At 39.9% G+C, this 27,653-nt stretch overlaps 1 protein-coding gene and 1 long non-coding RNA gene across 2 annotated transcripts in view; both read right to left on the bottom strand.

The window, feature by feature from the left end:
- Positions 1-817, bottom strand: part of Rfx6 (regulatory factor X6) — a 52,556-nt gene extending 51,739 nt beyond the window's left edge. Inside the window, exons 1-2 of the mRNA XM_059272571.1 lie at positions 527-817; positions 73-229 (exon numbers count right to left, since the gene is read on the bottom strand). Coding sequence (XP_059128554.1) covers positions 73-229; positions 527-746 — 377 coding nt within the window. The 5' untranslated portion in view covers positions 747-817. The remainder of the gene's footprint in view (positions 1-72; positions 230-526) is intronic.
- An 11-nt stretch (positions 818-828) lies between these two features.
- On the bottom strand, positions 829-3,975 carry LOC131918460 (uncharacterized). The gene is made up of 3 exons (XR_009380984.1): positions 3,678-3,975; positions 3,310-3,451; positions 829-1,119 (listed from the first exon to the last, which is right to left on the bottom strand). It is a non-coding gene; the product is annotated as an uncharacterized LOC131918460 (long non-coding RNA).
- Positions 3,976-27,653: the final 23,678 nt, after the last annotated feature.

Here is a 27,653-nt window from a genome sequence, read left to right as displayed (position 1 = left end):
TGGGCAAAGACAGGGTCCTAGAGACACCGGGCTGGTGGACTTCAGCGGGTGCGCGCGCCAGGGCCGGCTTACCACTGCAGGGTGAGCTGAGTCTGCTTCTTCTTGTCCTTCATGATCTGCGTGATGCTCTTCTTCTGAGAGAGCTGAGTGTCGGCCGCTTTGGTCTTGCCCTCGTGCGTGTCCGCATCCTCTTCTTCCGAGGAAAAGTTACCATTGCTTAAATGCATCTCTGAGGGCGAGTTTAAGGGATGACAAAGAACAAGAGAACATGCGATCAGTCCGGTGGCCTCCACGTCTACCTGCTTTGCGTTGAACGGGGCGCCCGAGGAGGAGGAACAGGGAAGGAGTTGAGCAAAACCCTCGGAGTTAACAGTGGTTCCGTTAACGTTTTTTCCTGGTGAAATAAAATGGTCCCGACAGAGCGCCCCACTTATGTGTGTATTCAGAGTGGATTTGTTTTTATTGTTGGACGTCCTTGGGACTCAGCCACTGTCTGGCCGCCGGCCGGGGCGAGTGGAGCACTCACCTGATTTGACTCCCACCTGCAGCCTGGGGTCTCTGCCTTTCTCCCCGCTGCCCGGGGCGCCCGCAGCTGCTCCGGCAGCCAGGTACGCACTGTCCTCGGGGTAGACCAGCAAGCCCTTGCCCAGCAGCTGCGCGCAGCACTCCTCCGCGATCTCGGAGGGAAGTTGAGGCGAAGGCTGCTCCTGCACGAAGGCGTCTTCCAGCTCAGGGACCTTGGCCATCCTTTCCAGCGCTTGGATCTCGGCGCCGGCCCGGAGCTTGGCCCAGCTCGGTGTAGAGCCCAGAGCCCCGGGGCGGGGCAGGGAGGGGGGGAGGCGGGGCTGGGGACCTGTGGCCGCTGGGCAGGGAGGAGGCCGCAGGCTCAGAGCCCCCCGATGGCCGAGAGGGGACAGGGTGAACAGGCACCGCACAGATGGCCGGGTGGAGGAGGGAGGGTGGAGGCAAGCTGCCTTTTTCCGAGCGGCTCAGGTCTGGGCAGAAGCTTGCTCCAGCTCACTTCCACCTGCTGTCAGTCACGCCTGAGCTGTTCTCTCCTTCATTCGTTCTCTCTCACCTTGTTCCTAGGCCCAGAACGACTTCTCTGCGGAAAACTTCCTGAAGGATCCCAGAAAGTTTAGCCAGCTCTCCTCTGTACTGGGACAAGAAGCTTCAACTGTCCTCACCTGTATTCTCAGGAGACCTAACCTAAGGCACCCGTCAGGACAGCCTTGACTCTGCAAGCGTAGGACAAGAGGGAACAAAACCTAGAGGACCACCCAGACTTCGCCAGTCTTCGCACCGCTTTGGACAGATGTATTTCCAGAATAATCCAAGGATAGAGGAGCACCCTCTTCAGTGACTGGAAGGCAGAGCTGGTCACATCACCCTGCTCTGCACCGTGCGCTCTGCTCTGCACCGCGCACACTGACTTGGACCCTTGGGCCTCACAACCCTCTAAGCTCTGGAGATGGGAGGAAAAGATCCATTTCCTTGCAGTTCTATTACAAAAAAAAGATTTGCATCCTTCACAATTTTTCATTTCATGCCGTCATGCCAAGCAGTGAGTGGTACAAGGGATGTTTGCTTAAATTTAATCACATTCTAGTCCAAATTGACGAAAGTCGTGTTTGTTTTTTTTTAAAAAGTAAGTTGAATTTTCTTTAAAGAAGGGTGCTATGGGCGGATTTGGGATCCTACTGACCGGCTGACACGTGGTTTTCCTCATTCTATTCTATATCCTTGACAAACAGGCCCTCCAGGAAAAAGATAGGATCAGGCACTGGTTCCCATCATTTCATCACAGCCAATCCTGTATCTTCGTTGGGGGGGCATTAGAAAGAGGTATCAGCCTTGAATTTAGCATGAAATAGCATTGAATTGAAATCACACAGACAAAACAAAATGAGACCTGGAGTGGTCGATAACTGCAGGGCCAGTTACAGGGAGCAGTCTCCCCAAGAGCAGCGTTCCCTCAGGGCCCCTGAAATTGTTCTTGGGGTGCAGCTTCCCCATTTTCAACAGCACTTGCTGGAAAAGGCGCCGCCTCTCTCAAAGCTCTCCTCACCAGTTTCCTGTGGTTGCTGAAGGCAGGCTGGAGCCGCACCTACCCACACACCCCAAGTTCTGAGGCTATTCCCTAAGCAGGACAGCTTGGCATATTTGTCTTCTCTACCCAGTCCTCTGAAATCCTTGGAGCCTTAGCGTGTAGGTCTTTTCACTTCAGTGCTCGCATGTACAGCGTGCTACCTTTAACAGAGGTACACTCAGGTGCATTCTGCCACGCAAGTCCTTTTTGTGTTCACAAAAGGGCTCTATCCACTCATGTCACATAACCATGAGAGAAATGTTCAGAAAATGACTGGAATTTTCTCCTTTAATTTTAAAATATAGACCACTTGATATTCAGAAGGTGTGTTTGTGTATGTGAGTCATATAGACACTAAGTGAATATTTGGCAGTTTTCCAATTAAACTGATCAATGGAAATGCAAACTAGTATCTGATAAGGCCCTACACAAATTTTTGGCCATAATTTAAAGTAAAAACTCTGCTTTTCAAATCACCATTGAAGTTCTTCGTGCTACTCTTCAGAATTAAGAATTATTAGTAGGCATGAAACAATTAAAGGTGTAAATCAGAGCCGGGCGGTGGTGGCGCACGCCTTTAATCCCAGCACTCGGGAGGCAGAGCCAGGCGGATCTCTGTGAGTTCCAGGCCAGCCTGGGCTACCAAGTGAGTTCCAGGAAAGGCGCAAAGCTACACAGAGAAACCCTATCTCGAAAAACAAAAAAAAAAAAAAAAAAAAAAAGGTGTAAATCAGTAATCAATAATCTTCCAAAATTAAAAATCCCAAGACAAGGTGTCTTCAATAGTAAATTGCACCCAGAGTTTAAAGAATTGATGTCAACCTTTTCTACAAGGATACAGTGACAGCAGTGCTCAGATGATGGGGCAAGACGGCCCTTATCCTGGCTGGCCATGTGTGATTTCAATAGCCCCGGTTTCCATGGGGATGTGTTCTAAGGTCCCCAGTGTTACTTGGAACTATAGGTGGTATCAAACTCTGTCTATGCTTTTATTCCCTATATGCCGTGCAGTGTTACCATATGGAACCAAAGCCCGTCTGTCCTTCCATGTTTTGTGTGATGGTGTCTTTTCTGTCTCATTAGTCTTTCATTTGGGAGTCATAAGAAAGTAAAACAAGGGTTAATGGAGCCCGAGCCCTGCAATACTCCAAGAGTCCATCACACAACCCAGAAAGCATACACAGTACAGATATGCTAGACAGAGGGGTACTGTTCCTTACCTGGGACAACTTGGCATCCTTGTCTCTACCAAGTCCTCTGAAAGTCTCCAAGCCTGCTTGGTGTGTAGGGCTTGCCTCTTTAGTGCTAATGTGTAGACACACTCAGGCACATTCCACAGTGGAAGTCCTCTGTGAGGGTGTCCTGGGGCAATTGATACATAAGTAAGTAGATTGATTGAGGAAGACAGGCACCGACTGTGGGAGCATCATCCAATGGGGGAGGAGGCCAGGGAGAGCGCACAGGAAGAAGGTAAGATATGCACATGTGTGCTCAATTGTTCTTTAGCCATTGCATTTCCTGCAGGGACTCTTGCCCATAGGTATAAGATTTCAGATTCTTCAACCTTTGACATGAACTTGCACCATACCTCTCTAGGAGAATTCCAGGCCTGCAGCCTCAGACTGCCACTATACTGTTGGCCTCTTTTCCTTGTTCTGAGGCTTCCAGCTTCTTGAACTAGTCTGGTACTTGTTTCCATGGTTCCAGCCTGAGGTTGGCCATCGTGGATCTATTTCTGCCTAAAATTATATGTGCTCATCCAATGAACCCTCTCATAACAATGTATATACCATTGGTTCTGGTCGTCTGGAAAATAACACACAATTTATGACAAGGGCAGAAAGACAAGCCAATGAAAACTTTTCAGTTAACATCGCTAAAGCTTTATCAAAGAGTGACTGTAGAATCCTACTTTATAGAATACTCAAAAATCAAATTAGACTAAAGCTCTAAGTATACAATCTGCAACTGTACAACTCTCAGAGACCTTGACATGCATATCCCTGGCCTTGAACTTGGCCCAGCCTTCTTAAACACAATGGGATGCAAGCAGCTAAGGAAAAGTAGACCAACTGGATTCCTTCAGAATTCATCTACCTGAAGGTAGACAATCTGTGTACACAATGGGAAATCGTTAAAAGTCATCCCATAAGATTTGAATATTTATAATACATAAAACCTTTTACAGCTCCAAGATCAAAAGACATTATCCTGATTTCTAAAATGAGCAAAAGAAAAAAGGAGAGGATGCAAAGTAAGGAGGGAAAGTGGATGTGGGAGGGGTTTAATAGGATCAAAATACATTGTATGAAATTCTCAAAGAACTAACAATAGCTTCAAAAGTGTTCTAAAAATGAATGAAATGTTTACATAGGCATTTGATATTGGTGTGAAAGATAATAAGTATCACTCAAATTAGGAAAATGCACATTAAACCCTCTGTTAAGTATCAATTTATACCCCCAAAGGCTACTACAATCTTATAAATACAAGGCATAGAAAATAATTGTTGGTGAGATTGTGAAGTCATTGGGACCTTCATCCATTGCTGGCAGAAATATAAAACAGATGAAGAAAAATGAACATATGATCCAATAATTTCATTCTCAGATTCTCATTCCATTCAAGCAAATGGAAATTAATATAAAAATGTTCATGATAGCATTATGGATAATACTCAAAAAAGTGACAAAATACAAATGCCTAATCAGTTTCTGGATAAAGAAATTCAATGTGGTATAACATACAAGGGAATAGTGTTCAACCGTAAAAAATGAAGTACAAATATATGATATTATTATGTGTGATCTCTAAGAACATTATTCAAACTGAAAAAACTTACATACAAAGGACAATGTATTATTACATTCACAGGAAATAATCAGAGCAAGAAAATCCATAGAGACAAAAAGTAAATTAATGTTACTGTCAGGACCAGAAGTAGGAACAAATGAAGAGTTCCTCTTTAATGGGTACAGGCTTTGTTTTAGAGGAGAATGAGATTTTTCTGGAACTACATAGTGGTTGAATAGTGTGGGCATATAGAAAACTATATAATTATACACTTCAAAATGATTCAATTGGGAAATTTTATCTCAACAAAAAATACTTTAAAGCAAGGGAGGCAATATTATAAAGAAATAGCTTAAGAATCCGCTACATTCTGACCAAGTAAGAACTACTATTTCATCTGAGAAGGAAATGTACAATACTTGAAATTTTTCCATTCTTGATTCTCAAAATATGAGCTATCAATCTTGAAGTAGAAAAGCCTAGGAGATAGTTTAGTGCCCTAGGACCCTCACTTGGTTTGGTGTTATGCAAACACACACACACACACACACACACACACACACACACACACACACACACACACCCCTTGTAATAAATGCACTTGGCAGCTCAGGTTTTTTACCTGCACATATTATGCGTACACACCCCTTTGCAAACAGTGCAAGTAGCATTTGTTTTCAACCCCTAAACCCTCCAGCTACACTGGGCTACACCCACTCCCATCTCTGAACAATGGCATAAGTGTCCATGCCCTTGGTAATGATCAAATTTAGACGGTTTCTATGTGAGTGTATTCTCAATGTGGCTAGGAAGGAAGAGTGGGAAAACCACTCCAGGCTGAACTTGTTTTGGGTGCATGTACAGCAAGGCAAAATCATGTCTTCAAGTGACCTTTAAGGGAGAATTCCCTATTTACTATCTTATGCACATGCAAAGATATACATATGATTAAAATCAGTTGTATTGGGGGAAAGGACATCGGAAGCAGGAAAAAAAATGTGTGACCTAATCTATCAATCAAAGTAGACAACCACTCAAGTTATGGCACTTAGTAACCAGTCCCTCCACTTGAACCTAATAAAAGAAAGCCCTGAGAAATAATCAAAGCCCTTGAATATCTTCACTCATGAGGCCCATTGCAAATCTTAACAATGTATCCCTCTTTAAACTGTACTACCTCTTAACTCCAAATAAAAGTGTCTTGCTTCCTTTAAAAATCTGTGTGGACCCTTATTTTCGATTCTTTGAATAAAAGAAAGGCCAAGAACTTGGAAACACCTCCCAGACCCAGCCAGAGAGGGCAGTCTTGCTATATAGTCAGGTTAACATAAACTAATCATGCCTCTGTTCCTTTTCAAGCTGGTTCCTTCCTCCTTCAATCGTAATTATGCTACATGTTGTCATTTTGTATGTATTGAGTGTGGGATGGGAGAGAACGATGGGGAGTAGAGGTTAAAGGGGATAAGTAAGGAGAGAAATGATTTTTTAAAAAGGCAAAGTGGAACTAGAAAGTCAACAAATAGAAACTATATCCATTGGTTAGAACTTAAGAGATCAGGCCAGGTGGTGGTGGTGCACACCTTTAATCCCAGCACTCTGGAGGCAGAGGAAGGCAGATTTCTGTGAGTTTGAGACCTCCCGGCTCTACAGAGTGAGTTTTAGGACAGCCAAGGCTACACAGAGATAACCTATCTCAAAAAATAAAAAAAAAAAATTAAATTAAATTAAGAGATCAGGCTAGGAATGGTGGTGTACACCTGTAACCTCATTACAGTAATTGGAAGGTAGAGTCAGAAGTATCAGGAATTCAAGGTTATCCTCAGCTACATAAGAAGCTGAAGGCAAGCCTAGGCTACATGAGACCTTGTCATCTATACACATGTTTACACTTTGGGAACCAAATTTATTGCTCCATGTAGACTTAGCTGTTCTTCTTTCTGTAACTATCAATCCATGTAAATAATAAATAACTAGGGTGAGAGACAGGAAAGAGAGTTTCAAGGAGGCTACAGTCAGGTTCCAGTGGGGCAGTGAACAGAGGTGGGGCTGGACATGAGGCCCAGAGTGGATGGCCTGTGCTGGTGATGGTTGTGGGAAGAAGGAGCATTTCCTGGTGACAAATAGTAGGTCTTGTATGGAAATGAAGTTGTTTTTCAGGAGGGTAACAAGTATTTTCCATGTCAGAAATTTCTCAGCTAGTTGCTAAAACTCACCACAGCCATGGAAAAACCCAATTACCAGATCATAACAACAACTTTCATGAAAATCTTTTCAAAGACAAACTGGACTCATGTCTTTCAATTCCAGAACAGGGACTTCCCCTTTAAGAGTGGGTCCTGAGCCACAGTGTTTCAATACCTGTCTAAATGTCTCATGAGGCAATCTTATTCCCTTGTAATTCTTCATCACCTGACCCTCATGAAAGGTTGATTCAATTGTTCATCTCTTATTTGTTACTAGAAAAATTACAAGACCAGAATAGTTTATGCTATAGGTGTTTGCTACCCTTTGTGCTATTCTCTGGATTAAAGTTGTTTCAAAGTAAAACAAAAAATATTAAGCCGATTGATTTTTCAAAATCATAAGTAAGAATAAACTCCTGGTTATTTACTAATAGAAGATACTTGCAAAATAATAGATATGCATATTTGCACAGAAAATAAGTTAATACTTGAGAAATACATTTTTATTATAATGCCCTTGTCAAAAATGGAGGGGAAAATACATTTAAAATATTTGAATATTCACTCCTTGAGTCAAAGTAAAATTATTTTTTTACTATTTTTAACTGGATGTTTGTTATTTTGTTGAAGCTTAGCATCCAGTATCTCTTTCAGTCAGTGTGGTCTGACTGTGAAAGAACTGTTTCCCATGGAGTGTTGGACTTGGTGCAAATAAAAAATGGGAAAAGTACAATTTGCAAATTGTATGAAATGCTAAATATGTGTGCTAAATGGCATTTGTCATATGGTGGGTACCTAGTAAATATTTTTTTTAAGATTTATTTATTTATCATGTATACAACATATATGACTGCAGGCTAGAAGAGGGCACCAGATCTCATTACAGATGGTTGTGAGCCACCACGTGGTTGCTGGGGATTGAACTCAGGGCCTCTGGAAGGGCAGTCAGTGCTCTTAACCTCTGAGCCATCTCTCCAGCCCCCCTAGTAAATATTTATAAATGGAAAGTAGTTGCAGTTTTACATCCTTTTTTTCGTTTAACCCAGAGCTAAATTTATCATAATACTGACTCCAAAATAAGTACCTGTGATAATACTCTTTGTATGGTAGAGGAGGCAGATACGGGGAAATGCAGGGTAATAAATACAGCATGTGTTACAAATACAGGAGCAAGGACAGCTTTGGTCCACAGACAGCAAGTGAGTGATAATTTTAGTGAGACTATCACTTCTCTAGACTTGCAGGAGTTTTATTCATTCACAGTGCCACCGAATACAAGATGTGTTCCAGATAGAGAAACAGAATAGGCAGAGGCACAGAGGTAAGAAAACATGGGCAAGTGGAAGAGAAAGTACTAGGGACAGTCGGGTGAAGAGCAATATGGTGGAAATGGAGGAGCAAGAGCAGATGAAGTTTTAAAAAGCCTTTTCAAGCTCAGATATACAAACTTTATTATAAGGATCCAAATCTGGGGGTGAAATTCAGAAGTGAAGGTTAAAAGGATAAGTCAATTATGGGGGAGGGAAGTTGGAAAAACCGGGTGAGCAAAGAAGGTGCAAAGTAAACAAGACAGGAGCAAGTGAAGACAGAAGGAAAAGGCTGGCTGAAGATCCCCTAGCAGATATTTGTATTGTCACAGTACTATCTTCAAAGGTTTGTGCATCCTCTATCCCTACGCGAGTCAGTTCATTGCCATCTCGACTCTTAACTTTGCTATCAACAAATGTGCATGAGTTGAAAAGCTTTTATACAGTAGGGCTCTTGCTGATGTTGGAAGCCTTAGGACCACCAATCACCGTGTGGTCTGACCAGGCTAGTTTTTAGGAGATAAGCTTGTTATTGCAGCTGACACCCAGGGTTATACTAGTCAGAGAGAACTTCCTGACCTGAGGCCTGTGGAGAGCAGAGCCATTCTGGACCACAGCCTCAAGCATGAGCTTCCATGGAGCATAGAAAAGCTGAGCCCAGCCTACATAGCTGACACAAAGGTGTAGCAATTGATTTAAGGTACTAGAATTTGGATGGTTTATTATGTGGCAAAAGCATGCATGTCTATGGACTGCTGAGCTTCACATTTTACAAAAATGTGTTGACTTTTGCAATGGGAGAAGCAGTTTGCAGAATGAAGTGGCATGTTGTTTTAGTTTTAACTTTGAGTTTTGGTTTTTGGTTGGTTGGTTATTTGTCTGGTTTGATTTTTATTTGTTTTCTGTTAATAAAGGGTCTCATGCAACCCAGGCTGGCCTCAAGCTTACTATGTAGCCAAGGACAACCTTGAACTCCAAGCGCTAAGATGACAGATGTGCTCTACCATGTGTATGCAGCACTGGGGATGTAGCCCAGGACTTCACGAACAATAGGTCGAGCCATGTACTTAGACCCCTGTTTCTGGTTTTAAGGAATTTTTTTGTTTGTTTGCTTGCTTGCTTTCAGTTTTTAGGTGAGGAAAGAATGCAACTCAAAGGTGAGGAAATTTTTCATAAAACTTCAAAGTGTTCATATAAAAGTCAAATGTAATAATAGACACAAAAATAGTACTTGAAAAACAGCTTGTAGGTCTGTGTATAAGTGGATGAAATGAACCTTATTAACTATTTTATCTTTTATTAAATTCTTGCATTGTTTATACACAGAGAGACATATGTGCACACTTCATTTTTGGGAGAACAATTTGGATATAACAGTATACTAGAAAATACTTTCTAAATGGTCTGGCTAAGGGAAAAAAATGTAACTTTTTGCATACAGATTTCTTCTTCTATCCCAAACTTAGAGAATTCAGCAGTCTCTTCTGGAAGCTGTTCATGCAGAGTTGCATTCTGGGTGCAAATAGAATAAGATCCAAATATAAACCCTAAACCTTTTAAATAAATTAGGTATACTTTAAAACTAGAAAAACTTGAGGTCACTTCCACAGTATATAATTGAAATCTTTATACCACAATTTTCCTAGTGTCCCTCTCTGGGGCCAAACTGTCCATTACACTATTTTAAAGCTCTGAAATAAGATGTTATTTTATAATGCACTTAATTTTATAACATACTGTGGCATTTGTAAGACAAAGACAATAAGCCAGTTAATGTCATATCAATGTTCATTTGGGAGGAATGAGCAAAACCAGAATACTTTTCAGTGTTTATATCATAATAATTCTGTCCTAACAAAGCCAATAAATAACATTAATGTTACATGCTTTACATATAATTTTAACCATGTTTAATTTACTGTAATTAAAAATATAGCAAAATTAAATTATTTTAAAAGCGACAGATTAAAGCAAGACATACTTTAGATAGTGTGTGTGTGTGTGTGTGTGTGTGTGTGTGTGTGTGTGTGTGTGCATGTGTGTCTGAGACAGGGTTTCTCTGTGTATCTCGGGCTGTCTTGGAACTCACTCTGTAGACCAGGATGACCCTTGAACTCAGAGATCCGTCTGCCTCTGCCTCCAGGAAGTTGGGAGTAAAGGCGTGTGCTACTACCGCCTGGTGCATAAATTTGTTAGGCGTGATATGCCACATCTATTTTTGATGTCTTATAGTCCACAGTGGACTCCCAACCTGCTTTTCTTCTCCATGCTTCCTTGTGCCATTGCTTAGCCAATCTTTTCCCTTGGAATTCTTGTTAGAGGATATTTAAAATTGTAGCTCTTTTTCCTGAGTATTCAATGTTTGTATTTTATAAAATTGCTATGTGGATGGCTAATTGTAATCATTTTGGAGATGTTATCATTTGACTACTAAGACTTGTAATTTTGATGAAATTCATTGCTTTTTAAATATAATATTCAGATCAATAACTCCTTTTAGAACTTGCATAATTTTCTTAAGCTAAAAAAGAGGGGTTTTAGCCAGGAAGGGTGATGCACACCTTTAGTCCCAGAACTCACGAGACAGTGACAGGAGGATCTCTGAGTCTGAGGCCAGCCTGGTTTACAGAGAAAGTTCCAGCATAAGCCACAGCTACTCGGAAAAACTCTGTCTTAAAAACTCAAAATAATAATTAATAATAATAATAGCTTTAAGTTAATAATTTTGTTTCAGTGTCACTAAGTGGAATAGACAATGGTTGTACTTCAAGACGGTAAATACAGTGCATTTATTTCCCATCTGTCACTCGCCTTGAAATCACATGAGTCCAATATACCTTCTTTATTGAACAATTTATCAAATGGAAGAGCTGAGTGAATGCTACTCTTTCTACAACATTGCTTTTGGATGCCAGGGATAGATAAATAACAATAGAATGATATAATAAGCAAGTAAACATTACATCAAGACAAGAAGAGGGTTAGGTGTAATAGAACCAAGGGATTTGGTGTTTCTTGAAACTAGACTATCTACATCAGAATTACCTGAAGTCATAGTAACCTGAGAGTCAACGAACCAATGCATTACATGGATTTTATCGAGACAGTGTTGGGTGCTATAAATTTCTCCATTACAACAAGGAATGTTTGAGACTGTGTTACAACCCAAGCCAATATCTAGAAATGGCGAGAGCTAGTACAGGACGCCTTTAACCACATTACAATGTAACATGGTGCTTATTTAGAAGGACCGGGTGGAGGAAAGACTTGGAGCTGGTGGAGAAAGGTGATCACTTCCCTTCATCATACTCCTAGTCTTTGATGCCAGACATCTATAAGAGGCTGTGCTGCACCCAGCATACTGAAATAAGCATCACAGAGGCCAGCACACCGGAGACTCTAGTCTTGTCCAGTGGCAGCCTATTGGGAACACCTGTTGAAAATTCTCCAGGACACATTCAGCACTTTCACTGCTAATGCACTCATCACAGCATATTGCTAGTTTTGCCTTCTTAATCTAACATGTAGCCTGATTTCAGGAAGTTATTCAATCATTCTCCAGCTACTGTTTCCATTTCCAAGGATAATTAGTGAACTATTAAACTGAACATTTCATGTAGAACATGACATGTAGAAAATTCTTCTTAGTTTATTTTAGGTGTATTTGTGTGAGACCAGTAATTTAATAATCATTTTAGTAATTTAATGATCATTATATGATCTACTTGTATTTTTTTTCAGTTAGTGATCTATGACATCACAAAGTAAACTTTTGATTATTTGATATAGAGTGTGACAAGATAGAGTTATAAAATATATATAAGTGATAGAATCCATTTTAATTATTTTATATGACAATTGTTTGCTCATCATAGCTTCATCTTAAAAAAATAAAACAGGTAAATAAGCATTCCAAGCTAAAATAAATAAGAAGAGCCATCAATTAGAAACAGAGATGGAAAATAAAAGCATTGACATTGATACTTATAAGATAAAATAATGAAATACCATAATTATAAGATAAGATAATGAAAATTACCATGATCAGTCCTTCAAATGCAAAGGCCAATTGACCATTTTCCTGAAGGATGCAGTACTAAAACTGTGGGTTTCCATGTATAATTCAAGCTGTGTTGAATTTTAACAATGTATCTTTCAGTGTTGATTGGATATATTATAATATTAAAATGTTGCAGGATAAATCAGAAAAAGTGTAACTGAGTATCACATGTCATCTTTAAAAAAAAATAAAACGGCATTCAGAACTCAAAATAAACTATGATAACATTTACACTAACACAGAAAGCAAATAGTTACATATGATTACACCTTTTAGGTTGATCTATTTGTAATTTCTCTTTGTGTAGATTCCCAGAAACAAATCACTGACAAGCAGGACAACACAAAAGCAGATGTAAAACCACAATAAATATAAGTCTATTTATGAACTTGAAATCAATGTGAACACAGCTTTAGAATTAGAGAGTGAGTAAATAAGACCTTTATTTGTAAAGCTTAGCCATAGATGTATTAATTTACAACTTAATCACATTAGAAATGTAACTATCTGTTTATAACTATGAATTAAATTTGAAGAAACACATGAGAGACATGACAGCTAACCATTCCCTTTAGAGGTAGTAGGTAAAGTCATCAGGTCATTATCTGACTTACAGGTTGATCTTATAAGGAAAATTAAACTAAGGGAAATTATCCTATGATGAGTTTCCATTAGATAGTTGATGGATTGCCAATTGCCTTCAGTACTCACTTAGTGTTACAAATGAGAGGATTGAGGAAGACCATAAAATGAAGGAAATTGCAATCACTGATACAGGAAGTGATGAAGTGGAGTAAGGATTTTAATAGAGTGAGGGTCAAGTATGGGTGATTTCTGTTTTGACCCTGTTCCGGTATAACGATGATGACAAGCCTGTGGAAAGAAGAAGTAATTGTATCATGCCAACAGTAGGCATCTTTTAGAATTCCAATCATTTCATCATCTATGGTGAGGTGACTGAATCTAAGAGTCTAAGCTGTAGCAATTGGAATCATGAAGATGTGTGTAAACACGAATGCACATGGTGGATAATAAAATTCTGAATTTTCCCGTAAAGTGATCATAAAATGACCCTTCCAAGTTCATGACCTCTTCTCATTTTGTTAAGATTCATTGCGTCGGGGACTATAAGACGGTAATGTCACCACAGTGTTGTTCACTGGGCAGCAAACGTGGGATGTACTTTGCGTTGACACTGTGCCCTGAAGGAAGTAGATCTCCTGTCAGAGGTACCCTTTAATGTGTGCACTGAGACAACTCATCTGTGCTTGCTAAGGATGAAGGTTGCATCATCTGCCCAGCCAAGTGACCTGCTCTACACAGAGGATTCCTGACTTCCAATAAGTTCACAAAGCTGCCATCGATCTGTGCGTCGTCCTGAGATGTAGCAGGAACACAATAAGTGAGGATGGGTTTATGGACACTGAGAGATTTTTTAAAAGCATCTCATATGTCTGAATGCAAATTCCAGATCCAGAAAGAATAACCAAGACAAACTTAAAGGAATAGAATTTTGGGGAAGGCTGGGAGGGGGGACAGGAGGAGGGAGGAGAGGGTAATCTGTGGTTGGTATGTAAAATGAATAGAAAAATCTCTTAATAATAATAAACAAAAAAGAAAAAAAGAGTAGAATTTGCTGTAAATGGAAAAATAATGGAATAATAGCATCTGAATGCTACAATGAAGCTAGACTGGATCTGTAAATTCCTTAAAAATGGCAAGATGACTGCAAAATTCCTCAATATCTCCACCATTATTAGTACCTTGTAACATGTCACCATGACTGAATACCACACTGCTCTGTGTTTGCATGCAAAATAATTACCTTCTAAGCATATAGGACTATCACCAAATATATGTTGAGCTATTCCAGAATCAAACCAAAATGAAGGAGAATTACAAACTTCCAATATACAGTGTCACAGAGTAAACATTTTCATCCCCCGAAGGGAAGAATTTATGCATAAAAAGGAGGGATGAGGTCAAAGCAAGTCTCATATCCATCAGAGCAAACAGGGTGTGTGGTGTTTGGATATGAGCTCTGAAGGGCTTGTGTAGCCCTGCCTTTATGGACATTGCTATTTGCAGCCCAGATGATCTTTGTCTGGCGTGATTCTCCTCATTGCCTGCCACTTTTCTAAGCAGACGTCCTGGCCTCTCCAACATCCAGGAAGGCTCTACTGATTCTCAGGTTTCACTCTCAAGGCTTCAAACATTATCTTCCCAGGTATTTCCTGCAGTGACCCTCACCCTGTCACACATTAACTATCCCTCTAGGTCTTCCTTTGAAATCTGATTGGAAGCCTCCATAATCTATTAGCTCTTGTATTCCGCAAATCTACAAAACCAGCAGCATATGGACAAGGCCAATCTACTGTCTGCTTGAATACTAGCTGGGACCCATGGACCATGTCTGTAGCAGCTACTGAGTGCTTGAGCGAGCAGCTGAATGAAGAGAGACACTTCCCTGTGCAGCCTGTGTAATCAGGACACCTCCAGAGCCACTGACTCCTCAATGAAGAACGTGTGTGTGTGTGTGTGTGTGTGTGTGTGTGTGTGTGTGTGTGTGTGTGTGTGTGTGTTCATACAATGTACTCTGATCGTGGTTCTAGAACTGAAGTAGTAGTCATTCTCAAGGTCCCATATCTACCAAGTGTGGTGTAACGAAAGCAAAATTCAAAGCAATCTCATTCCTTCGAGGATTCAGCAAATATTGAGTACTCAGAATATACTAAACACATGAGATTCATCAGTGAATAAGTAGAAATGATCCTGTCTTTTAGGATCTTTCATTCTGGTGAAGATAATGGGCACTTTAACACCATCATGAGTTTAAAAGTTGTAATAGAGTAAAAGAGCAAACCTAAGAGAAAAGGTCAAAACAGCCAAAGACAGAGGCTGAGAAGATAGCTTAGTGAGCAAAATGTTGGCATTGCAGGCAGGAGCACTGAGTTAGAGCTCTAGAATCTACACAGAAAAAGATGTCTGCGGTGGTCCATGCTTGCAATCCCTGTATGGAGAAGTAGATGCCTGGGGCTCCCTGACTGGCTTGCCTAGCCTATTTGACAAGTTCTAGGCCAGTGAGAGACCCTGTCTCAAAAAACTGAGGGGATGGCTCCTAAGAAATGATACCCGAGGTTGTCCCTCTGCCTCCATGTGCAATGATCCATATGTGCATGTGTGCCCTCACACAGAAATCAATAGAGATAGATGGAGATAGAGATAGATAGATAGATAGATAGATAGATAGATAGATAGATAGATGGGTGGATGTGTGGATGGGTGGATGGGTGGATGGATGGATGCATGCATGGATGCATGGATGCATGGATGCATGGATGGATGGACGGATGATGGATGGATGCATGGATGAATGGATCGATAGGCAGGCAGGGAGATAGACAGACAGACAGATAGATTAAAGAAATACCCTAAATGGAATCAAGAGTGCTAAGAGTGGGCATGCTACGGAATAAAGACAAAGACAAATAGTAGCTTTGAATAAGGAAACCAAGGTAAGCATCATTAAGATGAGACTCAAGTGAACACCTAATAACAGTAAAGAAGTCAGCAAAGTTGTAACAGAGGAGAGGATTCTTGGCATGGGAGACAGAGAATAACATGTCAAATCTTACCTACAAACGCAGGTGGCCAGTGTATTGGGAGATGATAAGTAAAGCTGAGATGAGCAAGAGTAAAGCAAGAGAAATGCTAGAAGCATGATAGATCAGACCTTGTAAGAACTTCAGAATTTTACCAAGTGTAGTTCAGGGTCAAGAAATGGCAAGATGCAAATTACATTGCAATCTTTATTTTGACGCTAAGAATGGGCTGAGAACGAGTTGAGAATGAATGTACTTGTTGGATGTTACGGCTCAAAATGCAATCTTATATTAAAAAAATTTTTAGATACCGCTTGAACTCATGAGTCAAAATGCAAGCAATGATTAGTTGGGCATTGTCTCTGCTCCATGTGGTATTAACTAAGATGCTTTAAGGCATTTTCTGGTGGGAGGTCTGCTCCGGAGAATCTGAAATGGCTTGGCTCACATCTCTAATGTTCTCTAAGGTTCACTTGTTTCAACTAAAGCACCAAAAATGACCTCTGCCACGGCCATCTTTAGGCAGTTGGATTGGGTCCCAGAGAAAGTGTTCCAAGAATCAGAAGCTGCTCCCTTTTAATACCTAAGCCTGGAAATTGTCATAGTGTCACTTCAATGCTATTGTAGAGGCAAAGCAATTACAGAGATCCCCCGAATTAGAGGAGAAAGCCATAGATCCCCATGCACAGGGTGAGTAACAAATAGTTCGTGGCAGCTCTGCAGTCCACCCTGTGGCCATGATTTGCTGACATTACTCCCATTTAAATACACCCATTCACTTCCTGAGGTGGTTTGAATGAGAATGGCCCCCATAAGCTCATGTATTTGAATACTTGGTCTCCAGTTGGTAAAATTGTTTGGGTAGGATTAGGAGGTGTGGCCTTGTTGAAAAAGTTGTGTCCCCAGGGTTGGGCTTTGAGGTTTCAAAAACCTCGTGTTATCCCCAGTTAGCTCTCTGCCTCCTGCTTGTGGATCAAAATGTAAGCTCTCAGCTACTGCACTAGCCCTATGTCTAACTGCCTGCCTGCTGCCATGCTCCCCATCATGATGATCATGGACTCTAACTCTCTGCAAAGGTGAGCCCCAAATTAAATGCTTTCTTTTATACATTGCATTGGTCATGTTGTTTTACCACAATAGCAAAGTAATAAGACATGACATCCTCTTATGCAACCAGGTTGAAATTTAAGGTCTAAGATTTGGATATCTAGACTATATTCTTTCTCAGTCTTTAAACTGTGAGATTTCTATCTAATAAAGGTAGACATTATGCTTTGATAGCATTATGAGTGCTTTTAAATCATCTTTACAAAGAACAACTTTGGTCTCTTTTTTGGTCTCCTTTTTTCCTCACAAATCTTCCTTTGCAACAGAAATAGTTGGCTTTCAAGACTATTGTCTTAGTTATAAGACTTTTTATTATCTCTTTCTGAGAAAAGATCTCACAATGTAGCCTAGGCCGGCTTCAGAATTACAATCCTCCTGTCCCAAACTAACAGGTGAGTCTTGGGATTATAGGTACACACCACGATATATGTGCTTATTTATAATATTTTAGAAGTCTATTTTCTTAATATCCAATTTCCTTCTAAATACTTAGCCTTATACACATAGATTAGTGAAGCTCCTACCTCTCAGCAAAGAAACAGCTTGACCAAATGCAGAGACTGTGATGGTGGAGTGCCCATTCCCCAGTCAGATATCTGTAACACAACACACAAGTCTCAAGGAACATCAAGGAAGAAAGTGTGGAAAGACAGAGCCAGAGATTCAGGAGGACTGCTGCAAAACAGAGTCTTCTGGACAGAATAGGGATGTTGCACCTATGAAGTCTTGCCTACATAAGACCTACACAGAACCACACCAGTCAATATCCCAGCATGGAGGGGAAGAAGAATCCACAAGGTCCAATCCCTAGTTGAGGAGCTATAGGCAGTTGACAGTTTTCTTCAGGGGTAAGCCCCTTATAAGTTGCCCATGCCCAAGTGGTCAGACCTACTACACCCATGTGCAAACAAACAACACTAACTGAACTCAGTAAGTGTATATATAATTATAAAAGAAGAAGACATTTGAGAGAGGGATGTGTGGGAGAACATGGGAAGAATTGAAGGGAGGGGAGAGAGCAGAAGACGTGAACAAAATGCATTGAACTTGTGTATGATAGTCTCAGAAAAGCATTTTAAAAAAACAAAAAACTAAAAGTCTACTTACTTGATCTGGTGTTTTGGCTGTAGCAAACAGTGTTTCAATAAACATGAAAATGCAGGTGTCTTTCACGCACTGATTGTTTGCTTTGGATATAGCGGTTCTGTTTTTCATTTATTGAACAACACCCACACTGTTCTCTATTGTGGCTATACTATCTTTTTTTTTTTTTTTTTTTTTTTTTTTTTTTTTTTTTTTTTTGGTTTTTCGAGGGCTATACTATCTTATATTCCCACCAACAAGGACAGAAGTGTTCCCTGTTCTCTACGTTTTGCTCAGCATTTCCTTTCTGTGGTTTGACTTTGGCCATTCTAACTGGGGTGAGACAATAGATCACAATGATTCTGAGATGCATTTCCCTGATGATAAGCAAGTCATGTTGGACATTTTTCATATACTTCTTGACCATTTTTTATGTTTTTGACAAGTATTTGTTCAGATAATCTGCCCAGCTTTGAGTTAAACTATTTCTTTATTATTATTTTTCATGTATTATATATTTTTCATACATTATAGAGATTAATACTTCAGTGGATAAAATATTTGGAAGTGTTTTCTCCAATCCTTCCTGTGGCTTCACTCAGTTATTACCTTCTCTGTGCTTCTTAATGTGATACAGTCAAAGTACTGTTAAATGGGAGGGATAAATTCTAGGTTTGTGGTGCTGGGGAAATGACTCGGTAATAAAGAGCGTACACTGATCTTACAGGAAGCCTGACTTTGGTTCCCAGAAAGCACCCATATCAGGCAGCTCACAACCATCTGTAGCTCCAGCATGCAGTGGATCCCACGCCTCTAGCCTCCATGGGCACCTGCACACATGTGCACATACCCCCATACACATACAAACAACATTTGAATAAAATAATCTTTTAAAAAATCCTAGTTTTCTCCATAGCACAGTAAGATGAATTTTGTTTGCAACAGTGCATTATCTCTTTTATTTTTAAAGTATGAGAAGAGAGTCCAAAAACTTGCAACATAAAGAAACAGTGAATGTTTCTGGAGATGGAGATGACAAGTTCTATGATTTGATCATTATAAGCTGTATACATGAATTATTATACTATAGCCTATAAACATCCATAGCTGTCATATATGAATTATTTTTTAATTTAAATTTTTTCTCCAGAACTTACTTAATTTCTTTGTTTTTATCACCATGAGAAAATTGTTAAAAGAAAAAAATAAAATACCTTTGGAGGGAAATGAAGGCAGAAAGACCTCTTTGGAGGATGCTGTAACCCTCTAAACATGAGATAATGCACAGTCCAGATCCTGCTGTTTGTTCATGAGTGAATTTCTCATGAGGATAACGGCAGAAATTATTTTTTCACTAGACCATATTGACCCAATCAAAATATAATTGTGTGAGTCTATTATTTTGTGATTCTATTATTTTGAGGTATCTTTCCATAGCATACATCCATTGAAAAGGTCTCCAACCCAAAATAAGAGTTTAACAAGCATAAGTTATTGTCAATATTGTTAGTACTTCATGAAAAAAAAGAGTGTGTACTAAATACTAGCAGTCATAGGCTTCGCTGCTCTTTCACTAATTGAAAAATGCTAGTGTGGAGTAACCAGTAGGTGGGGATATTGACCAATATTTTTCTAGGTTATCGCAAACCTTTCTGGAAAGCAAGCTTATGGGAAAAAAATGTGCCCTATTATTGTACTATAATCTATTTTAAGGGAATTTAAAAGACATAACTTTCAAGTATTTTTTAAAATATGCATAATGACTGATTCAGCCTAGAATGTGAACTCACAGTTCCTACTTCAGCCTTTGCCTCCGGGCCACATGGTGCAATCTAAGTTGTCTCCTCCTCAATTAAGCAAAGTGCATTGGTATGAGTGACATTTAAGTGCCTGTGTGTCAAAAATGTAATCATAGAAAGCCTAAGTAGTTATTCTCTTTCTTGGTAAGAGTTACAGAGCAACTTCGGTGATTTCCCTACTTGTGACCTTCATAAAGGTCCCAGGAGATCAGCATTATTAGATTGAGTCTACAGTTAAAGGAGCTGAGAAAATGTATTGCTTAGCTCAGCTCACCCAACTAGTAAATGATGGAGTCAGAATGTGAACCCACTGTTGGCTGATCTCATGCTTTATTTTCCATTTGCCTAATAAGTATTCCAAATATGTTTGCTGAATTTTCAAACTAAGTTAAATATATGTTCACCCATACTCACTGCAAGGCACCGAGCACAATAGCTAAGCCAAGGAATCAGCCTTAGTGCCTATCAACAAACACATATCCATATACAGAAAATGTGGCGCATTCACACCACTGACTATTATTAACCACATTACTAATATCGTTAGCCACAAAGAAGAATGAGATTTTATCATTTCAACAAAATGGGTAGGACTAGAGGACACTGTGAGAAATTAAATAAGACAGCCACAGAAAGACAGAGGCTATATATTCTGTCACACATGTGGAAGCTAGCATCATTTCAGTTTGAGTTTTATACAACAATTCAAGCTCCATTTTCATGTCTTTGCTTAACCTCCTTATTTGACTATCTCCTTATCTTCTTTGAATTGCTTGGCCATAACTATAAACATTCTGTTGAATTCTTTGTAAGTTTGTGCATGTCATGTTTCATTAGGGGCCGTTACTATAGGATTTGTATTTTGGAGAAAAGAAATATTATTTTGGGTTTTCGTCTTCTTTTAGCTCCTGTAGAGTTAATTTGTTGATGGGGTTCTTCTTTTGTTTCTGTCACCTTTTTTTTTTTTTTTTTTTTTTTTTTAAGCAGAGGTTGAGGAGGGGGCTACTTCATAGCCGAGTTGAGATTTCAATTTCCTGTGTTCCTCTGGTATCATTATTCCTGATCTTCTGCTTGTCTGCTCAAGCAGGATACCTTCAGGGGCTTAGGCAAGAAGCCTGAGTCAACTTTCCCCTGGCAGTGTAGTCCTGGGTCTTAAGGCCAGATAGGGCAACTGGATAGCAGCTGACAGCGTTCTAAGTTTGCAGATCATGTGCGGTAGCCGAAGAGCAGGCTGGGATCGGAGGAGTCCCAAAGAGAGGGAGTGGGGTTGGGAGAAGGTGGTGGTCCCTGGAAAGCCCACCCAAACCAGAAAAAATAGCTGAACTTTGTTTTTTTATTAATTAGTTTATTTTTATATGTGTGAATGTTTTTCCTGTATGTACACGTATGTGTGCCTGGTGCCCGAAAGAAGACGATGTGGTCAGAAGAGAGCGTGGGATCCCACGGAAGCAGAGATACGAAGAGTTTGTGAAGTGCCAGGTGAGTATTAGGAACTGAACCCAGGTCCCCTACAAGAATAGCAAGTGCTTTTCACTGCTGAGCTATCTCTCCAGTCCAAAGTCTGTCTTCTTGTATGTGTATGTTTTGTTAGACAGAGTCTTACTATGCAGTCTTGCTGGCCTAGAACTCACTATGTAGACTAGGCTAGATTTAAACACACAGATCTGCCTACCAGTTACTGGGGTTAAAGGCATGCATCACTATTTCTGGCTGAACCCTTGTTTTTAAACAAGAAAGCACTCAGAACAGATATGACTAAAAGTTGTCGTATACCTTATTCACTGGAAAATGTATCTAGTATTATGACATAACTGTTCACATCACTGATAAAAGAGAAAAAACTATTGGAATCCTCATGCATTGCTGGAGGGTGTGTAGATTTACACAGCTTCACTGAAAATCATTTATCACTTACCATTTCATTTAGCACATTCTATTGAAGCTTAAAATGGATCAGTTCCTGTCTAGGGAATGGATCCAAAATAATATACACAAATGTTCACTGGACACATTGGAAGAACATTCACAGAATTATTATTTTGATGGTTCCAATTAGAAAACATCTGAATATCAATAAATATCCCAATGGAAACTAAATTGTAATTTTACAGTGTAATTCCATACAGTGCTGAAAAATTAACTACAGTTTGTGCAGCAAAATGGATCAGTCTCACAGTTATAATTCAAAACAAGAAAAGCAGACACTCTGCAAGTACATTTGTATGAAAGTTAGAAACCAGACAAAGCCGTATGGGATAAAGCTGCAGGAAGATAACAGCTCATGGAGAGGTATAAGGGCAGTTTCTAGGCTGATATCAGCATGCTCTATCTTGCTCTAAATGCAGCTAAACATATACTGAACTTGTAAAACTCAATCAAGGAATACACTTAACATTTTAACATTTATGCTCTTACCTGTACATAGGTTGTATTTCAGTAGAACAGTTAATAAATAAATGTTCAACTTGGTATAATGTAGGAAAAATGGAAAACAAGAATGGGAAATATGAAGGGAGGGGGAGGAAGAAGCTCCAAGCAGCTGCATAGGAAGAGAGAACGTTAGTGGAATACTTTTCCTCACCATGTAGTTGGTAGCTTGCAAACCAAGGGTAAAAGTGGAGAGAGACAGACAGAGAGAGAGACAGAGACAGAGACAGAGAGAGAGACAGAGACAGAGAGAGACAGAGACACAGAGGCAGAGAAAGACAAAGAGAGGCAGAGAGAGACAGAGACAGAGAGAGAAACTTATTTCAATCTGTGCCAGTAAAGTGGTGGGATGACAGGAAAAATAGAGAGAATAGTGAGCTGAGGAGTCAGCAAGCCAAGATACTGAAATAATTTCAAATTACAATAAACAGTACCCTGTATGTAAATGAACTGATGGACTGATTAAAGTTAGAGAATTTGGAAATTGTTTTTCAACATTTAATTGATTTTATTTTGAAAATTTCATGTATAAGTTTTGTATTTATATCATTTCCACCACACTCTCTACTCTCCCCAACTCTTCCCTACTTGTCTTGGTTAGTTTTTGTTGTTGTTTTAATTAACTTGATAAAAGCTAGAATCATCTGGGAAGAAAAACCTCAAATGAGAAAGTGCCTCGTCAGATCACCTGTAGGCAAGTATGTGGGGGTTTTCTTGATCAGTGATTGATAGAGAAGTCGAGTATGGTACCATCCATGGGTAAGTGGTCCTGATCTGTAAGGATGGTAGCTGAGCAAGGCAGGAGAAGCAAGCCAGTAAACAGCTTTTCTCTACGGCCTCTGCTTCAGTTCTTCCCTCTAGGTTCCTACCTTGAGTTCTCTCCCTGAGTTCTGCCTTGACTTCCCTAAGTGATGGAACATGACCTGAGAGTTGTAAACTGAGCTAAAACCTTTCCTTTTCAAGTTGCTTTTGGTCATGGTCTTTCCCACAACAGTACAAAGCAAACTAAGATGCCGGTCCCTCTCAAATCCATGGCTTCTTCAATTATTATTGATAGATATGAAACATATATTATATATAATATTGTATATTTCACTTACTGTTGTCCATGTATAATGTGTTGAGGGCTGATCACTTGAGATTGGATATCCTGTCAGGTGGCTCATCCCTGGAGAAGACTGACTACCTCCCTCTCTAAGCGGCCATTAACTGCATGTAGCTACTAATCTAAGGATAGGTCCTTGTGAAATTTCTCCCATTCATGTTGGTGTGTCAACTGGTGCTGTCCTTATGCAGCTCTAACATTGTTAAGATTTTCAGGTGTGCTGCTCCTTGTCATGTATAGAAGACACTACCTTTTTTTAAAATTTTTTTATTAAGAAATTTTTTTCATTCATTTTACACACCAATCAAAGGTCCCCCTCTTCCCTCCTCCTGCCCCCCCAGCATCCCCTTCCCAACCCACCCACCCCCACTCCCAATCACAAGAAGGCAAAGCCTCTCATAGGGAGGCACATCGAGTAGAGACAAGTCCAAGCCCTTCCCCCTGCCTGAAGGCTGCACGAGGTGTCCCATCATAGTTAGTGGACTCCAAAAAGCCCACTCATGCACCAGAGATGGATTCTGATCCTATCACCAGGGCCCCCCCCCACCAGGCAGATCAAGCTACACAACTGTCTCGCCATGCAGAGGGTCTAGTAGAAGACACTATCTTGCAGTAGATATTCTTCTAGTTCTTTGGTTCTTGCAATCTTTCTGCCCCATTTTCTGTGATGTTCTCTGAGCCTTGAGTGTAGGAATTGTGTTGTAGATGAGTTAGGTTTTAAAAACAACTTGAGTTGCACAATGATCCCAAGAAAAACATCTAAAATGCAATGGTACATTACGGCTAAAACATGTGGAAGATATATATCAAGTCAATGGTAGCCAGAAGAAAACTGTTGTGCAATTTTAGTATAAGGCAAAATAAAATTTTTTTATTTTGACATGTTAATAAGGATGAAGTGAAAAACCCTCCAAAGATAGAGCTACTACACATATGTGAATAAGCCTACACACACACATATATGCATAGCTAGTAATATAGCTTGAAGGTACAGAAACACTGGCTATCTCCATCCATCTAAGCTACTATTTCTAATGCTGTGAAAAGACACCATGACCAAGATAGCTTACAGAAGAAAGAGTTTAAAGTTATAGGAGAATGAGATTACCATTTCAGATGACCCTCACGGTGAGGAGTATAAGAGCAAGCAGGCAGGCACAGCACTACAGCAGCTGCTGAGAAGTCACATCTTTATCCACAAGCTCAAGGTCAAGAGAGCTAACTGAGAATGTCATTTTGAAACCTCAAAGCTTGCTCCCAGTGACACATCTCCTCCAACAAGGCTACACCTCTGAATCTTTCCCAAACAGTCCCACCAACTGGGGACCAAGTATTCAAATATATGAGCCTATGGGGGGTGGGGGGACATGCTCACTCAAGCCACCAAACCATCTAACCTCCGTAAAGTCTGAGAGGTAAAAGTCCTGGCACACAGGAATAATACCCTGACTAATTCACTAATTACTTAGTTCAGCCGGATGCTTTCTATTTTATGTACACACAAAAATCCTTTTATTAAAAGCAACCTATTATCATCTTAAGAAATAGTTCAGGAAATACTAGTCTAAAATTTGAATTATTTTCCTATGTCTCCAGCAGCTCATGTGAAATGTTTCATCAGACTTTCCTGGGGTCCAACCTAAGAAGTCATCAGACATCTCTCTTGCTAACATTCTATCATTGACCCAAATCATATCTCCTTTATTTTTATTTATCTTCTATCTCCTGGAAGAGGTGTGTGTGTGTGTGTGTGTGTGTGTGTGTACTAAAGAAAATTATGATGGCTTTTAATCTAACCACAAAAATAAGATATAAAAAAACACTAAGTAAAGCCGGGCGGTGGTGGCGCATGCCTTTAATCCCAGCACTCGGGAGGCAGAGCCAGGCGGATCTCTGTGAGTTCGAGGCCAGCCTGGGCTACCAAGTGAGTTCCAGGAAAGGCACAAAGCTACACAGAGAAACCCTGTCTCGAAAAACCAAAAAAAAAAAAAAAAAAAAAAAAAAAAAAAAAAAAACCACTAAGTAGGAGACAGTAATGGGGTTAATATTGGAAAACATTAATTATTATGATTTTCCTGTTTTTCTCTTCACTGGCTTTGAAGAAAATCTGGAGGAACCTTTGATCCTCTGTGTTTTCCAAGATCTTTTGTGTGCTATTAGATTCTGGTAAACAGAATGACAGAACCACGAAACACAAATCAAGCTTCAGCCATAACTCATTAAAATATTTACATACTTCATAGAAGACAAATGGTTTGCATTTTATCTTTTATCCCACATTTCTGAATATCTTAAGATAAATATAACAGTACAAGATACTGAGATATATTGCATTACGTAGTTTTCTTGACAGTTTATCTGCCAACTACAGACCACACAATCAAGCAGTCTGAGATCTTCAGTCTGGGAATCTTCAGGGAATTTATGACAAAAATGTAGAAGGGAAAATGAATGAATTGTAGGACTGGCACTGTTCTCATGTTGACCAGACAGACACTTGACCTGTGTAAACGAGAATCAGAGGTTTGTCTCTCCTACTCCTTTGTAAATTGCAAATTCTATTTATGTCACAGAAATGTTTTTCTTGGTAGAAAAAATTATTTATAGATAAAAGTAGTTATTTCTAGGGATCTGACTTGGAATTCTTTGAGAAAGGGCTTTAAGCATCAGAACACTATGTGTCCAGGAGGAATTTGTTCTACAAGTGTGTATAGCACGGCAAATATTGGCCAGTGAGCCTGACATATGGGAGCTGGTCTTGAATACAAACCTCAAGGGATGAAGATGTGTGAAAAATATAGGTGGCTAGGAAATTGTTACAATGTTTGATTGTAATGTTGCAAATATTTAAACAGAAGTACTGACTTCCATGAGAAGGAAGTAACACAGTATTTTTCAAGTGCTGAAAGAAACCAACTGTAAAACAGAATCCAATTACCAATGAAAAGGTAGGTAAGGTAAGAAAGGAAAATCAAGATGTGGACAGATGAATGAAAATCCAGGGAATTTATCTCCAGCAGAAATAAAATAGGGAATTATAGGACATTCTTTTTGTTAGTTTTTTGTTTCCTTTTATTGAGAATGGATTTTTTTTCTCACATAATATATCCTGATTACAGTTTCCTCCCAGTCAACTCTCCCCAGTTCCTCCTTCCCTCCCCTCCCATCTGGATCCACTCCCTTTCTGTTTCTCATTAGAAAACAAACAGGCCTTTAAGAGATAATAGCAAAACATTACCAAATAAAATATAATAAGATAAAACAAAAACTATTACAACAGAGATGGACAAGACAAAAAAAACAGAAGGAAAGAGCCCAAGAGAAGGCACAAGAATCAGAGACCCACTCATTCACACACTCAAGAATCCCATAAAAACGCTAAACTGGAAGCCATGATACATACACAGAGGACCTTGTGTAGATCCGTGCAGACCCTGCATAGGCTGCTTCCACCTCTGTGAGTGTATATGAGCTGTGATCATGTTGATTTAGAGGGCCCTGCTTTCTTGGTGTCCTCCATACCCTCTGGCCCTCTTTCCACCTCCTCTTCTTTGGTTCCCTGAGCCCTGAGGGAAGAGATTTATTTGTTGGAGACATCTCATTTAGGGCTGAATGTTCCAAGATCTCTCACTTTGCATTATGTCTGGCTATGGGTCTCTGTATTTGTTTCAATCTGCTGCAGGAGGCACTGATCTATGAGTACAGCAGAATGTTATTAGGAGTGATTTTTACTGCTACTTTCTTTTTTAGGAAAATAGTACTTGGTTTCACCCTACGTCTCTGCCTGGACTATGTAGTCTCTGGTTCGTTGGCAGCCTAGCAGTATCGAAAATGGGTTCCGTCTCTTTGAGTGGGCTTTAAGTCAAGATATTGACTGGTTGGTTACTTCCGCAAGCTTTATACAGCCATATGCCCAAGCATATTTTGCATTCAGGACACCAAACATTTGTGGCTGGCTTGGTGTTTACATTTCTCTTTTGGTAGCTTGCAGGGTACCTTCCTGTACCAAAGATGCTAAAACATATGGGTGAAGGCTCTATTTAGGCTCTTTGTCAACTTCCCCGTGTTTTATGAGTCTTGTAGGTGTTGTCTTCAGTA

This window comes from Peromyscus eremicus, chromosome 8b, assembly GCF_949786415.1.
Source record: "Peromyscus eremicus chromosome 8b, PerEre_H2_v1, whole genome shotgun sequence".
NCBI lineage: Eukaryota > Metazoa > Chordata > Mammalia > Rodentia > Cricetidae > Peromyscus > Peromyscus eremicus.
This window is presented reverse-complemented; position numbering and strand designations above follow the sequence as displayed.